The 14,798-nt window shown below is 43.2% G+C and overlaps 1 protein-coding gene across 1 annotated transcript in view; it reads right to left on the bottom strand.

Annotated features, from left to right (window-relative positions):
- Nucleotides 1-546: 546 nt before the first annotated feature.
- IGFBP4 (insulin like growth factor binding protein 4) overlaps nucleotides 547-14,798 on the bottom strand; it is a 47,349-nt gene continuing 33,097 nt past the window's right edge. The window contains exons 2-4 of the mRNA XM_063138811.1: nucleotides 9,160-9,323; nucleotides 6,882-7,016; nucleotides 547-2,567 (exon numbers count right to left, since the gene is read on the bottom strand). Coding sequence (XP_062994881.1) covers nucleotides 2,433-2,567; nucleotides 6,882-7,016; nucleotides 9,160-9,323 — 434 coding nt within the window. The 3' untranslated portion in view covers nucleotides 547-2,432. The remainder of the gene's footprint in view (nucleotides 2,568-6,881; nucleotides 7,017-9,159; nucleotides 9,324-14,798) is intronic.

Genomic DNA, 14,798 nt, shown 5'->3' with positions numbered 1-14,798 from the left:
GTGTTTTTCCTTTGCCAATGGCACATTCCAGTGGTGCGTTGGAACCAGGCTTAGATCCAGTCGATCCAAAACCCTTTTGTTCCCCCAGGATCGTGTGTCTCAACTACGTATAATTCATTTTTCCGCTACAGAAATTAAAGGGGGGATTAAAAAATTAAACAAAACCAGCAAAACATACAGGAAAAACACTGACTGGCCCTTCTGCAGTGGCCAGCATGAACCAGCATGGCTTTGGAAGTGGTGGAGGGTCTATCAATTCACTCCTCTCTTCACCCCCTGAATAGAATTGCTCTGTTAGATATAAGGTTGACAGCTTTCTTCAGAGATGGTCCTTGTTTAGAGATTTTTTGGGAACAAGAATAACCAAGTTAAGGTGCAACCCCCGTCACGTTATAAATTATTACAATTCTTTTCTTCTGTTTGTTCCGTTCCCATTTATTCTTTGTTCCCATTTCTTTTGTTCAAATACTTTCTTTCATTATGCTTTTGTTGTTCTTTGTACAACTTTTGTAATATCATAACAATAGTAATTACTTTTTTTTAAAAAAAATACCCATTTAAAGTACTGTCATTTCGGGAAGAAGGTTTAGCTGAGGTTTTTTTTACTTTTCTACATGCTGAAAGTTTTTGTATGGGATACCGTTTCAAATGTCATTCCTCCACCTAGACTGAAGAGATGCAGACCAGCAAAAGCTACATCATATGGTTTTGCTGATCGTGTATGGAAACTTTTAGGGAAGCCCTGATCTGGAGCCGGTCACTGGAACAGCTGTATCTGATAAAGAGCTACCTACTCCCCGAAATGGGATCTGGTCCACTTGCTAACGGGAACAAGTCATTCTCACACTGCAAAGACTGCCTGGTGGCACTACCTGTTATGCTCCTATAACTAGAATGCATAGAAATTCTCGAAATGGCAGGCGGGGGGCAGCTGCTTTCCACCAGTGCTGGACAGTGGAGTCTAAGGCTAGGCAGAAGCCCCCTAGTCTGCCCGTTCGGATTTTGACTTGGAACTACTACTGTCCTTATGCTGTTCTTTATCATCAGAACTGAATGCACTTTGCACCTAGAGAAGTGGAGGGACAAAGCAAAATCCTGCTACATATATAAATTAAACCGATTAGGCCATTTTTGCATATACTGACTTTTCTCATGTCTTTCATTTTGTGGGTGATGGGAAGGGGCACAGGGCCACCCCCCACCCTCTGCTGCCCATCGAAATCTTGCTCAGCTTTACTGCTTACACAGTTTTAAAAAATATCTACGCAACCAGAAGTACTCAAAACTTGCTTTTCTTTTTTTCATGAATGCTGGGATCCCGAGGGTGCCAAATTGTTTCCAAAGTAAGGTGACAGGTTCCCATTGCTCAGAGGGCAACAGAATGTCAGGCAGATTATAATAATTTGTTTTCTTTACTGCTTTTTTAAATGAAGGATTAAGGATTGATGTTCCAGAAGGTTATTTATAGTGCTCTTATTTTATGATCTGGACTTTCCTGCTTATGCAGTCCTATATCTGCTTTTTAATATGACCTGATAACCACAATTAATTCCTTAAATGAAAACAAAGAAAAGGGAGCATTTAACCCTGCTTGGAAGCTCCACATTTGTTGTCTGCATTATAATCTAGAGATGTGGGGGTGAGAGCAGATTGTATTTGCTCTTTTGGTTTGAAAGGTGCACTTTTCACACATTCAAAATCGCTCTGTTCTTTATTATTGCTTTGCCTATTCGAGGACTGAGCCATGGCATTGAAAACAAGCCCCTGGGTTGTTGTTTTAGTGAGTCCTGGCTGAAAAACGAAGCCTTCCCAATAAGCCTGATTCTGTCCCACCTCACCCCCACGCCCAATTTAACTTCCCCCTTTCCCCCAAAGAATTAGGGAACACTAGGATGGGAAAAGGTCCAGGCACCTTTTAGTCAGTTTGTTTTTGGGGGGAGCCCCCCAAAAGGTGGAGAAAAGTCTCTCTGTCATCCATTCCTCTTTTCCTTTTCTCAGCAGAAACCCTTGAAGAAGAAACAATTCTCCAGCGGTTTGTGCCGAAAGCAAAAGTAAGCCTACCTGGGGAAACTCTCACAAGACCCATCACTGTACTTTTTAAAGCTTGTAGGTCTTTTTCTTTTTTTTTGTCATCGGTGGTCATTCAAATGGAATGTAATTTCCAGAGTCTGTGAAGAATGAGCCATGGTTGCAAATAGCTATCCAATTAAACACCCAAAAAGATGTGGGTTGACTAAGTCACATCATGCTTGAATTAATGCAGTTATGGGGCGGGGGGGAGGGCAGATGCTACTGCCATTATCACTCCCCTCATGAAAAAAAAAGTATTGTGGTAACATTCCCCATTTGTGTTCCATCTGCTCACACAGCACCATTAGTTTCCCTGGCAGTTCCTCAAGGAAAGCTTTGTTGTCCACTTAGCATCGGTCCAGTCACTCCTGCACTCCTTCCGCAGGTTGATGGCAATCCAACTCTCCCTTCAGCTCCAGACTTCCTGGCAATTTCACCCCAGTTTTCCGATCCACACACCAACATTTCCCTCGTTGCCCATCCAATGCTGGGTGACACTGAAGAAGAAAGGCAGAGTGAGAATTCATTACTGGAACAGCAAATGCATCGATCCACTGTGTCCATTTGAGCAGAAAGGATCTCAGGCAAATTCTGCTAGCTTACAAGATGTCAAATATATACACTTCTAACATCTTTGTTATGCATGCTTTGGATGTTGAGACTTTGAATGAAGAGCATTAAATCTGGCAAATAAATGCTTAGCATGAGGGACTTAAAATTCAACAACAGAATTTAGGATTTCAGTGTTTGGTTGTTTGCTTTTTTAAAAAATATATCCTGCAACATTGAATTATGAGGATAAAATGTGGAGATGTTTTGAAAAACAAATTTGTATTCCGAAATTCTAATGAATTACATATTTTTGTCACATTTTATTTCAGTTCTTGAAATGGAAGGATCCTGTTTTAAGAATGAATACATAGGCCCTTTCTACACCTAAGGATTATCCCAAGAAAATGGGGGGATCGTCCCTGTGTGTCATTTGCATGCACAGGGATGATCTTGGGATGATCCCTGGAAAAATGCAGGTGTAGAAATGGCCACAGTCTTGTTTAATAGGTTCAGCTTGTGAGGCAGAACAAGTTTTTTCCCTTGCAGGTCAAAACTTATCCTGTAATGGTCTTCCTTGAACATCTGTAGAAGAAAGATTCTCCAAACAATTCAAAAGAAAGTTGGATGATATGGGCCGTTTTTTCCCTGGTGCCACATTCCTGAGGCAAAACATTCTCACCCAGGTTCACTGCTCCAGTCCAGCCTCTATTCCAACAATTGCATCCTAACACACAAATAAAGAGTAGGTGAAACTCTTCCCAACACCATCTTTTCACCTGTTAAACTCTGCATCTGAGTCTCTTATTAAAAGAACAGGAGCCAAAAGATTTTTTTTTTTTAAAAAAAGTGGTAGTTCTTACCTATGGCACATCCAAGACAGCTGCCAGTTGCAAAGCATGAGAGGTTTCCTTTACTTTTGCAACACAATGCTATGCATATCTACTCAGAAGTAAGTCTCATTGAGTTCAATGGGGCTTACTCCTAGGAAAGTGGGAATAGGATTTCAGTCTTAATGGTTATATAGCAGGGAAAAGTCAATCACTCACTACATTACTGTGATGGGGGAAAGCCCCTCACACACACACACACACACACACACACACGTACTATCTATACAGCTTTTAAAATCACAACTCTCACAGAGTCTGGACTTGACAACAACAGCATTTAGAGCATTCTATGTGTATCACATAAATTATCTTGTTGTAATCCTTATAATAGCTCTGCTGATGAGAGATCACAAGCTTACCTAAGGCTATCAAGTGAGTTCATAGCTGCAGTGAGATTCAAGGTGGGATTGCTTTATACTTCTATAAAGCTATTTTATTGTTTTACTCTGTACACTGTGTACATCAGTGTACATGATGTACACTGTACAGTGTACATCATGTACACTGATGGTGCTATATAAATAAATGAATAAATACTTCTTGCTTAAGCTGCCATCACACCAGGCTTTTTGTCCTGCAACTTTCCGGGGCTTTTGTTTCCAGATTCTAACACAGGATTAAGACTGTCTCCTTTACATGGGCAGACAGGTGCTTTCATTCTGGGACTTAATTTGTCTGTGAGTTCTATACATTTAATTATACAGCCACTAGATGGCGTTGCTATATAGCACAATTCTGTCATTACACACTGCGGAGATTTGGGATTAATACTCTTTGCTGCATTATCTACGATCTTTTTTAAAGCAAGATAAAGATCAAAATGAGTGGGAGACACCCTGGAGGTTGACGATGTCATGTAAAGAACCTGCAAATTTCTGTGAGCGGCCAATCATGAGCATGCAATAAAAGCCTCATGTAGAAATGTTCTCAGTCTCTTAGCTGAGCTCAGTGGAGACTGGTGACTCCAGCTTCAGTGGGACTGTGAATCAATCCTGGGTTTCAGTCAGAACCAACCAGAACTCTGAAATAGCTATCCAATATGCTGAACCCTTCCCCCAAAATGGGTACAGCACCTTGGATAGCTCCTTTAGAGTTCTGGTTGGTTCTGACTGAAACCCAGAGTAGATTCCCAGCCCCACCGAAATCAGAGTCACTAGCCTGCACTGACTCAGCTATACCAGTTCTCTGAGGGGTGTTTCTAGACAGAGGGCTCCTAGCACTAATCATTGTCAGCTACAAACAAAATTGCAATATTCCACACTATGTGGGTATATTGTGCATTTCCTATGCATACATCCTAATATGTTCTATCCACACCAGTGCCCTTAGCACTACTATTTCATCTTTAAGAGATGTGGTTTTGATAGGGCTTTTTAAAATATTTTAATTAGCATTATAGACATACAGCATTGCCATAATTAGGGAGCAATCCAATGGTTTTTGGGAGAGAGTTCCAGGGCAGGAGGATTTTTCAGATTTCTATCCCCCTTCCCCAAAGCTGTAGGTACTCCTAGAACTTTGAGAGGGGGACTCTGAGATCCAAGCCCTCTCCCCACATGCACGCAGCTGCCACAGAAATATTGTGCCGCCTAGTTTCCAAGGTTGCAAAAGCAACCTTGGTTACCTCATAGAAATAAAAAAGGGGAGTTCTGGTGGGCAGAGAGGCGGGAATCTTTTTACCCTGTGGCAACATATATCTTGTTGCCTTTCCAGAAATGTCTTATTGCCTCTCCAGCTCTGAACGACTCCTCAAGAAGGGCACAGAGACCCCTCTGGAGGAAAAATTTCAAAAGGAGGATGGAGCGCCAGGTAGGAGAAAACACACTGTATTTCGGCAAGAAGAAAAATGTGGAAATGCCACCAGGCACCTCTGCCTTAGCTCAATAGAAGAACACACACTTTAAATGAGAAACATCCCAGTTTCTGACTCTGATATCTTCGCTAAAAGGACCTTGGGTACTAGGACTAAAAGACACCTCTGTGTGAGAGTACTGGAGAATCACTGCCAGAACAGACAGTGTCAGACTGACTGAGTAAAATGCAGCTTCATATGTTCATCCAATTTCATAGACTAGGGGTGGGTACCTGGTGTGACCCATCAGTGGACCATTTGCCAATTTCTGATGAATCACCTAGGCTGCTTCCATACTGGGAATTTAGTGTGGAATACTCATGCTGTATTCACTCATTATTTATGGGGCATCTGCATTCCCATGTGTTCCTCATTAAACCTTCCATTCATTTTCGGAGCTCAGAAAATCCCATTTTTAACACAGTGGAACAGATGCACAATCTCCCTGCGTGTATATAAGCTATCACACAGCTATCCCTGTACATCCTGCATAGATTCATTTAGCCACCTATCCCATAGCATTTCAGCTAGATAGTGTTTCTGCTATAGCCAATATAGATTGCTCTAGCTGATTCCTTCTCTATGACAAGAGTCGTCAACTTCAGGGAGTTCAGGCAGCAATTCAGCAGTGAGAATAAATGCCACATTATTTGCTTTAAAACAAGGCATGCAGGGAAGCAGGTACCTTGTTTTAATGCAAAATCAAACTCCTGAAGCTCCAGGAGAGCACGATTTTGCACTAAAATAAGGTGTATGCTCCTACACACTTCATTTTAAAGCAAAAATCGCCTTTTATCTTTGCTGCCGAAATTTGGCAGCAATTCAACAGTGCCCGGTGGGGGGGTGCAAAAAAATGGGGGTGCATGCATTCCATGAACCCCATGCTGCCCACCCCTGCTCTATAACCTCTCCCTCCCTAAGAATTAACTCTAGTATTTCAACTCTTACCTTTCTAAATTGTGTTGCCTTTCCCGTTTGTTTCTTTTCTAAATTGAAGTTGCTCCAATCAGGATTGGAACCGCAGAAAGTGTGTTTGTGCATGTATTGGTGGTGGTGGTGGTGGGGAGTGCTTAACACATTCCCAGCACATTCCCCTCTCCCCAACATTTAGGGCTAGGAACAGGGTAACCGCTTACAGGGCTACATGGTACAGAAACTGATTTGGTATTCCGCTTCCAGTTTGACTGAAGTGGAAAAGCTGGGACAGGGTGCCTCAGTCTATATGTGGAAGTGCCCATAGGGTTGTTTGGATTGTTGCAAAGAAAGACTGGACTCAGTGAATCTTGGTCTGGTCTGGCAAGGCACTCGTGTTTTTAAGCAAGGACTGCATATTTGGAATCATTTAACACAGTAGTTATGACTTAATTAATAGTTATTAGTATGCAATATGTGCTCTTGATTTGAAAATTAAACATTGCCAATGAATCAAGTTTTAAAGTCATACTACTTCAAAAAAGTCGTAGTACAACACAATGCAACATGTAGCACCACGCAAAGAGCCAATGCTTCAGTGTTACCTGCTTGGGGTGGAAATTCCCATTTCGGTCACAGTTGGGGATGGGTATTATGTACAGGTCCTCGTGAGTTCGGGTTTGAGAAGCTGCTAATCTCTCCAGTGCTCTCTGAAGTTCACTCTGACATGAGCCCTGGACCTATTGGCAAAGCAGGAGGAGGAAATAAAGTCAGTCCATGTTGACAAGAAGTGGAGAAGGGGTGAAGGTACCGAAAGAAAACACCACCACCGCCACCGCCACTTCAGTTTACTACTTGTAGCCTCCCAGTCGGAAGGGATGGCTTGGTCTTCAGAGTACTGTCTTGAATGGGACACAGCTGAACCTCATCCTAAAATACCCAGTGGGATTTTATTTATTTATTTTATTTATTTATTACTTATATTTCTATAATGCCCAATAGCCGGAGCTCTCTGGGCGGTTCACAAAAATTAAAAACATTCAAAGTATAAAACAACAGTAGAAAACCATAATATAAAATACAATATAAAAGCTCAACCAGATAAAAACAGCAGCAATGCAAAATTACAAATTTAAAACACCAAGTTAAAATTTATTTATAGACTGTTAAAATGCTGGGAGAATAAAAAGGTCTTCACCTGGCGTCTAAAAGCAAATAATGTAGGTGCCAAGCGAACATCCTTAGGGAGCTCATTCCACAGCTGGGGTGCCACAGCAGAGAAGGCCCTCCTCCTGGTAGCCACCTGCCTCACTTCCTTTGGCAGGGGCTCGTGGAGAAGGACCCCTGAGGATGACCTTAGGGTCCGGGCAGGTACATACAGGAGGAGGTGTTCCTTCAGATAGCCCGGCCCCAAGCTGTTTAGGGCTTCAAATGTTAATACCAGCACTTTGAATCAGGCCTGGACCTGGACTGGCAGCCAATGAAGCTGGAAAAGGACTGGCGTGATGTGGTCTCGCCGGCCAGTCCCTGTTAGTAAACGGGCTGCCCTGTTTTGTACTAGCTGAAGCTTCCGGACCATTTTCAATGTATAATGCATTGCAGTAATCCAAACGAGAGGTTATCAGAGCATGGATAACTGTAGCTAGGCTATCTCCGTCCAGATAAGGGCGTAGTTGGTATATCAACCTAAGCTGATTTTAAGATGCTTTTAGTATGTTTTTAGGAAGTTTTTACAATGTATACTGTGTTTTAATATTTTATGTATTTTATACTTGTTGTTCCCCATCTCGATCCCCATCCCCATCTGGAGAGGCGGGTTAGAGATATATTATTATTATTATTATTATTATTATTATTATTATTATTATTATTATTATTCCACCTCAGGATAGAAATGAAGGAACATATCGTTGCTTGGCAACAAAAATATTCTGCTCTCCAACCAACTCAAAGATAAGTTGGGCTGCAAATGAGAAGAGTTTTGTGAACAGTTTTGCTGTCTTACTCGGCAAAAGGGATTTCTTCCTAACCTGTTGGGCTGTGATATGATATGGACTCAGTAGGCCACAAAAGTCATGCTGAACTGATCCAAACCAAACCCTGCTGCTCTGTTGCAACAGGGCAGAAAGCTAAGAAGGATGTTTTTCATCAGCTACACTGTCTCCTGCCATTAAATCACGTTCTAAAGTACATCCTTTCTCAAATTTCACCTACAGTCTCATTCAGTGGAGTATGGTGGTGAAAACCTAGCAGAATATTGGGCCTTGAGGGTACAGTGACTTCCTGTTTGTGGTATAGATATACAGAGTAGAATACTTATTCTGGCTGAAGGAACTATTTTCTCTCTGCAGTGTCTTGTTGCCTTTTGCATTTTTGCAACTATTTGTACGTTTCTCCAGAACCATTATCATGCACTTAAATACTTACATATGTCTTGGAAACCTTAACTTCAATATGGCTTCATTTGAAGTGCACTGGAGTCGGGAGATTGGCAGTAAAGTGCATTGAAGCAAGTTGAGTGATGCCTTTTATTTTATTTTTTAAAGCCATCAGCAGAAAGGGATATTACTTAGCTTAACTTTGCTGTGAGGAACCCATTGACTCTGTTCAGATGACACACTAACCACGGTGGTTAAGCATTTTGAGCTAAACGTTATGGCTTAGCATGTTGTGTGAACCATGACTTAGCATGTCATGGGAATCATTCCTAACTATGGCGGCTACATAACCATGGTTTAAACATGCTCACTAACCATTTGCTGCAAAAAGGTTAGTGGCCTAACCATGGCTTAGCGTGTTGTCTGATTAGATCCTCTGATTTAAGGAACAGCAAAGCTGGGATTTGTGGTGCCCCTCCCTTAAAGAGAAGCCAGGACATCTCACCACTGGCCGGGTGTCCTCCCGGACAGGTAGGTTACCGTTGTTCCTCATCTTGACACTAATATTTATCCGGTCGCGTGCTCTTGCTTGCTGCTTCTGGAGGCATTTTCTGTCGTGGCTGAGGCAGGGGCTGAAGTTGGTCTGGTGGAGCTCAACCTCCTCCTGCTCTAAAGAGGAACAAAACCACAGGGGCATGAAAAGCATCAACAATGGGGATTTGTTATATGAGGTCAGTGTTTCAAGCAGCAGTGGAGCCCCAGCCTAGCCTCTGTTGCTCTGTAAAACCAGCAATCTAAAAAGCTCCTTCCAAGACATTTAACCACCATTACTACAAAGTAGAATGACAACTTGATTTTCATTAATTACTGAATGTACAGCTCCCATCAGGCAAACACCTTGCTACTGCCCTCCATGTGGGTATTGGGGTGGTCACCTCTCAAGAAGGCACCGTAAGGAGAAGATGGGAGCAATTCTTTATTTGTCTCACCATGAGAGATGGGTTGTGTGCAAGCCCTCCTGGAATCCATAGCCGGTGACAGGACTGGCCCTGTCATAATGCAAAGTGAGTCAGTTGCCTCAGGCGGCAGATGCTAAGAGGTGATAGCATGGTGTTGGAGGAAAGTCATCTGTGCCATGCAGCCTCTTCTGTGTCCCTTAAGATAGCCTGCTCCCTTCAGGTGCAGCGGGGAACGTTGTACCATCATCAGTGTTGAAGACAGATTCATCTACCAGTCCAGTCAGCTTTTGTACATGGAATGGGAGGGGACTTTGCCTCAGGCAGCACAATGTCTTGGGCTGGCCTTGGCCTGTGACCTAAAAACCTTGCTCTGTAACCCAATTCAGGGTATGTGGGTGGTTGTGTTATTCAGCAGTGAAGGAAAAGCACTCTGTCCTGTACTACATGTTCCTATCACTGATAATAGTTTTCAGAGATAATACCCGCCAGCGTTTTGTTTGAAATTAAGCCCTGCTTGAGTAGAAAGATAACAGAATTCTACTCATGCTCAAAGACTATGACTTTTTTATATCTCAGTGTTGGCAATCAAAATAAGCGCTGGGCCTGTATCCTGGTACGAATTAAGTTTTGGAGATGATGCGTGGCCAGCAAACTGGGCCACAAAAGGGTTTGGGTTTTTTTTTTCCCCTTGCCAGCCCTGAGCTGGCCCATGCTCAGGCTTTTCGTGGTTTGCTTCAGCCTCCTCTTCCCATCCCTTTTCTCTTCAAAAGCCTGCCCAGTTGGCTGCCTCCAGGTTTCTAAAGTATGGCCATTCTCTCTTTCATTCCCCTTTCCAAATGGGCTGCATCCAAGTTTCCATGAATTTATGTGCAACTTTGGATCAACTTCTCGTTAGCTGACAAACATCAGAGATGCAGCTTGCTTGCTGCAGAGCAAAGCAAAGCGACAAGCTTTTCTCTATAGGTAAGATATCCCTCGTACCACCCCTCAGGACAAAAAAAAAATCTAAAGAGGTCAACTTCACAAAACGCTTTAGAAAGCCTATTTTCTTTACAACCTCCACTCCAGTTTCCTGTTGTTATGCCTAAAACATTTTGAGATATTATAGAATCATAGAATAGCAGAGTTGGAAGGGGCCTACAAGGCCATCGAGTCCAACCCCCTGCTCAATGCAGGAATCCACCCTAAAGCATCCCTGACAGATGGTTGTCCAGCTGCCTCTTTAAGGCCTCTAGTGTGGGAGAGCCCACCACCTCCCTAGGTAACTGATTCCATTGTCGCACTGCTCTAACAGTCAGGAAGTTTTTCCTGATGTCCAGCTGGAATCTGGCTTCCTTTAACTTGAGCCCGTTATTCCGTGTCCTGCACTCTGGGAGGATCGAGAGGAGATCCTGGCCCTCCTCTGTGTGACAACCTTTTAAGTATTTATTATTATTTATTTATTTATTTATTTATATAGCACCATCAATGTACATAGTATTTGAAGAGTGCTATCATGTCTCCCCTCAATCTTCTCTTCTCCAGGCTAAACATGCCCAGTTCTTTCAGTCTCTCTTCATAGGGCTTTGTTTCCAGACCCCTGATCATCCTGGTTGCCCTCCACTGAACATGCTCCAGCTTATCTGCGTCCTTCTTGAATTGAGGGGCCCAGAACTGGATAAAATATTCTAGATGAGGCCTAGCCAGGGCCAAATAGAGAGGAACCAGTACTTCATGTTATGACAGCACTTAATCAAATTCATTAGTCTCCTAAATTAGCAGTCCCTTCGTCTTTTGGGAAAGTACTCACATTGGCCATGTTTTCACACTGTGTTAAGCTATGGTTAAGCATAATGTACACAAACAGGAATGAGCTGCAGTGCGCCTCAGACTTGCATAATCTCCTACTCCCCTCTTGTGCGTCCAAGAAGAGTTCAGAAGTGTTTGCTTCCACTTTTAGTTAACCACAATTTACCATGATGTCTGTTTATGCAGAATTGTGGTTTACACTAACTATGGTTAGTTTCACAAGCCAACTTCAGAAACCTGGGGGGAGGTGATGAGCGGGGTACTGCAGGACTCAGTCCTGGGCCCAGTGCTCATCAACATTTTTATTAATGATTTGGACGAGGAGGTGCAGGGAACGCTTATCAAATTTGCAGATGACACAAAATTGGGTGGGATAGCTAATACCCTGGAAGACAGAAACAAACTTCAAAGTGATCTTGATAGGCTGGAGTGCTGGGCTGAAAACAACAGAATGACATTTAATAGGGATAAATGCCAAGTTCTACACCTAGGAAAAAGAAACCAAATGCACAGTTACAAGATGGGGGATATTTGGCTCAGATACACTACAAGCGAGAAGGATCTTGGAATTGTTGTAGAACACAGGCTGAATATGAGCCAACAGTTTGATGTTGCTGCAAAAAGAGCAAATGCTATTTTGGGCTGCATCAATAAAAGTATAGCTTCCAAATCACACAAGGTATTGGTTCCTCTCTATTCAGCACTGGTTAGACCTCATCTTGAATACTGTGTTTAGTTCTGGGCACTGCACTTCAAGAATGATGCAGACAAGCTTGAGGGGGTTCAGAGAAAGGCAACCAGGATGATCAGGGGTCTGGAAACAAAGCCCTATGAGGAGAGACTGAAAGAATTGGGTCTTGAGAAGAGACAACTGATGGCAGACATGATAGCACTTTTCAAGTACTTGAAAGGTTGTCACACAGGATCTCTTCTCAATCATCCCAGGGTGCAGGCCACGGAATAATGGGCTCAAGTTACAGGAAACCATATTTTGATTGGACATCAGGAAAAAAATCCTGACTGTTAGAGCAGTACAACAATGGAACCAATTCCATAAGGAGTTTGTGGGCTCTCCCACACTGGAGGCATTCAAGATGCAGCGGGACAGCCATCTGTCAGGTACGCTTTAAAGTGGATTCCTGCATTGAGCAGGGGGTTGGACTCGATGGCCTTACCCTTCCAATTCTACTATTCTATGATTCTATGAAAGTCACTATAGTTAATGTTAACCCCAGTTTATTATTCCAGACAAAATGACGAACTGCAGTAAAGCAACGCAAAAGTCTCCAAACTCCTTTCAGTATCGTGGCAGGAGAAGGAAGTGGCAAGTTTGCAGCTCATTTTGATTTATTGCACTAAATCATGGCTTAGGGCATGTCTACACGAAGGGTTTGCCCCTGGGTGGATTCAGAGTGGTGGCAGGTCATCTACATGATGCTGCTAAAAAAAGTCAGGCACTCACCCCGACTTTTTTGGCAACGCAGGCTTGTCACAGAAGATGGCACCACCTGATTGGTCACCATGGGCTGGCCAGGGAAGGGGGCAGAGCTCAGGAGAGCCCTTGTCCCGTGGAAAATAATTATAAAAAGGGGGGAAGAGGAGGTGAGGAACGGGTCCCATGCCTCTTTAAAAATTAAAAATGGGGGGGGGGAGGAATGGGGCCTATTCCTCCCCCTTTTTTATTGTTATTATCTGTATCTGTGCAGCTGCGCAGATACAGATAATAACAAAAGGGGGAAGGAATGGGCAGTCAGAGAGAGAGGTGGGTCAGGCGCCTGGCATCCCTCTCCTGGTTGCCTTGCTCCTGCCCCCTCGTTCCTTTCCTCCCTCGGCACTGTGGGGAAAGTTTGCACTCGCGCTCCTTCCTGTGCAGATCCCAGGAAGGCACACAAGTGTGGGAGCCAGGTGCCTCGCGGCACCGTCAAGACAGGGGCGTAGTGTGACATGTGAATGCAGCACCTATTCACTTCCTTGTTCCCCCTCATCTCTATAACTTCCAAGGCCTCTCTTGTAGAATGTATGATATGAGCCTAAACGCTCATTGTGAACAACCAGAAAGGGCCTGTTCAGGATCCCACCTGTCATCTATGAAGTGAGCTGGCAATTTATACAGGTTGCAGGATTCAGCTTTTCTAATTGAAAAGTTGACCTTTCTTTGCATAGAATTTTAATAATTGTACATTGTCATACATTCTTCCTTTTCTACTATATATTGAACTTTCAATTTGTGAAAGTTCTAGTCCTTTGGAACTAGACTTTCAAGTCACACTAGAAAATATGGTGGCTTGCGTTATCGAAATGTAAAAATATACATTTGTGGGGCAGCTTAGACAAATATATTGGTTGAGGTGAAAGTTTTCATGAGGGATATTTTTTGCTTATGTTTTTTTAAATGAGAAATGCCAACTCAGCCATCAGACCTCCGTGAAAGGGACTTATTTTTGGTCCCAGCTCTGTTCTGCTGTGAGGAAGTACTGTTTTTCTTCATGTTAAACAAATATATCTAATTTCACCTAAGCTTCGGAGAGAAATGGGCAGGAATAAAATGTCCTAAACAAACAAACAATGGCATTATCTCTAGCACTTGGAGATTATTATTATTATTATTATTATTATTATTATTATTATTTATTTATTTATTTATTTATTTATATAGCACCATCAATGTACATGGTGCTGTACAGAGTAAAACAGTAAATAGCAAGACTCTGCCGCATAGGCTTACAATCTAATAAAATCATAGTAAAACAATAAGGAGGGGAAGAGAAGGCAAACAGGCACAGGGTAGGGTAAGCAGGCACAGGGTAGGGTAAAACTAACAGTATACGCTGGAGATGAACATTAAGGTCACCACAGCTAAAATTCCTTCCTCCGCAAAACTATTAATGACAAATGATCCCAAATGTTGAAAGGGCTTGGCCAGCTTCGCCCTGGCTAGGCCCTCGAAGGTGCTACTTCTCACCCAGATGGTGCAAGCCCCTCCCATTGCAGCAGTGGAGGCTGGTGGCTCCAAGGTCAGTGGGCAAAGAATCCGCTCTGAATTTCAGTCAGAACCAGACAGAACACTAAAGGAGCTATCCATACACCTCAGATAGTTGCTTTAGAGCTCTGACAGAAACCCGGAGCAGATTCACCACCCAACTGACATCGGAGCCACCAGCCTCCACTGCATTGCAGAGTGAATGAGCAGGAGCTAAGGTTGCCTCTCATTTCCCACACAGGGATGCCTGACCTGCCAGGTGAGAAGCAGCACCACACAGGCGTTACCCAGCCTGGAGAAGTAGTGACAGCCAGACACATAAGGGCAGTGTGTGTGACTTACGGGCTGTCAGTTGGCCATTCCTACTCCTGGGTAAGGAAGGACATCCTTCCCAGCATTTACTGGTTTTATGCCACC

Source organism: Elgaria multicarinata, chromosome 11 (assembly GCF_023053635.1).
Source record: "Elgaria multicarinata webbii isolate HBS135686 ecotype San Diego chromosome 11, rElgMul1.1.pri, whole genome shotgun sequence".
Classification (NCBI taxonomy): domain Eukaryota; kingdom Metazoa; phylum Chordata; class Lepidosauria; order Squamata; family Anguidae; genus Elgaria; species Elgaria multicarinata.
Note: the sequence above shows the minus strand (reverse complement) of the source record. Positions and strands in the feature narration are given on the sequence as shown.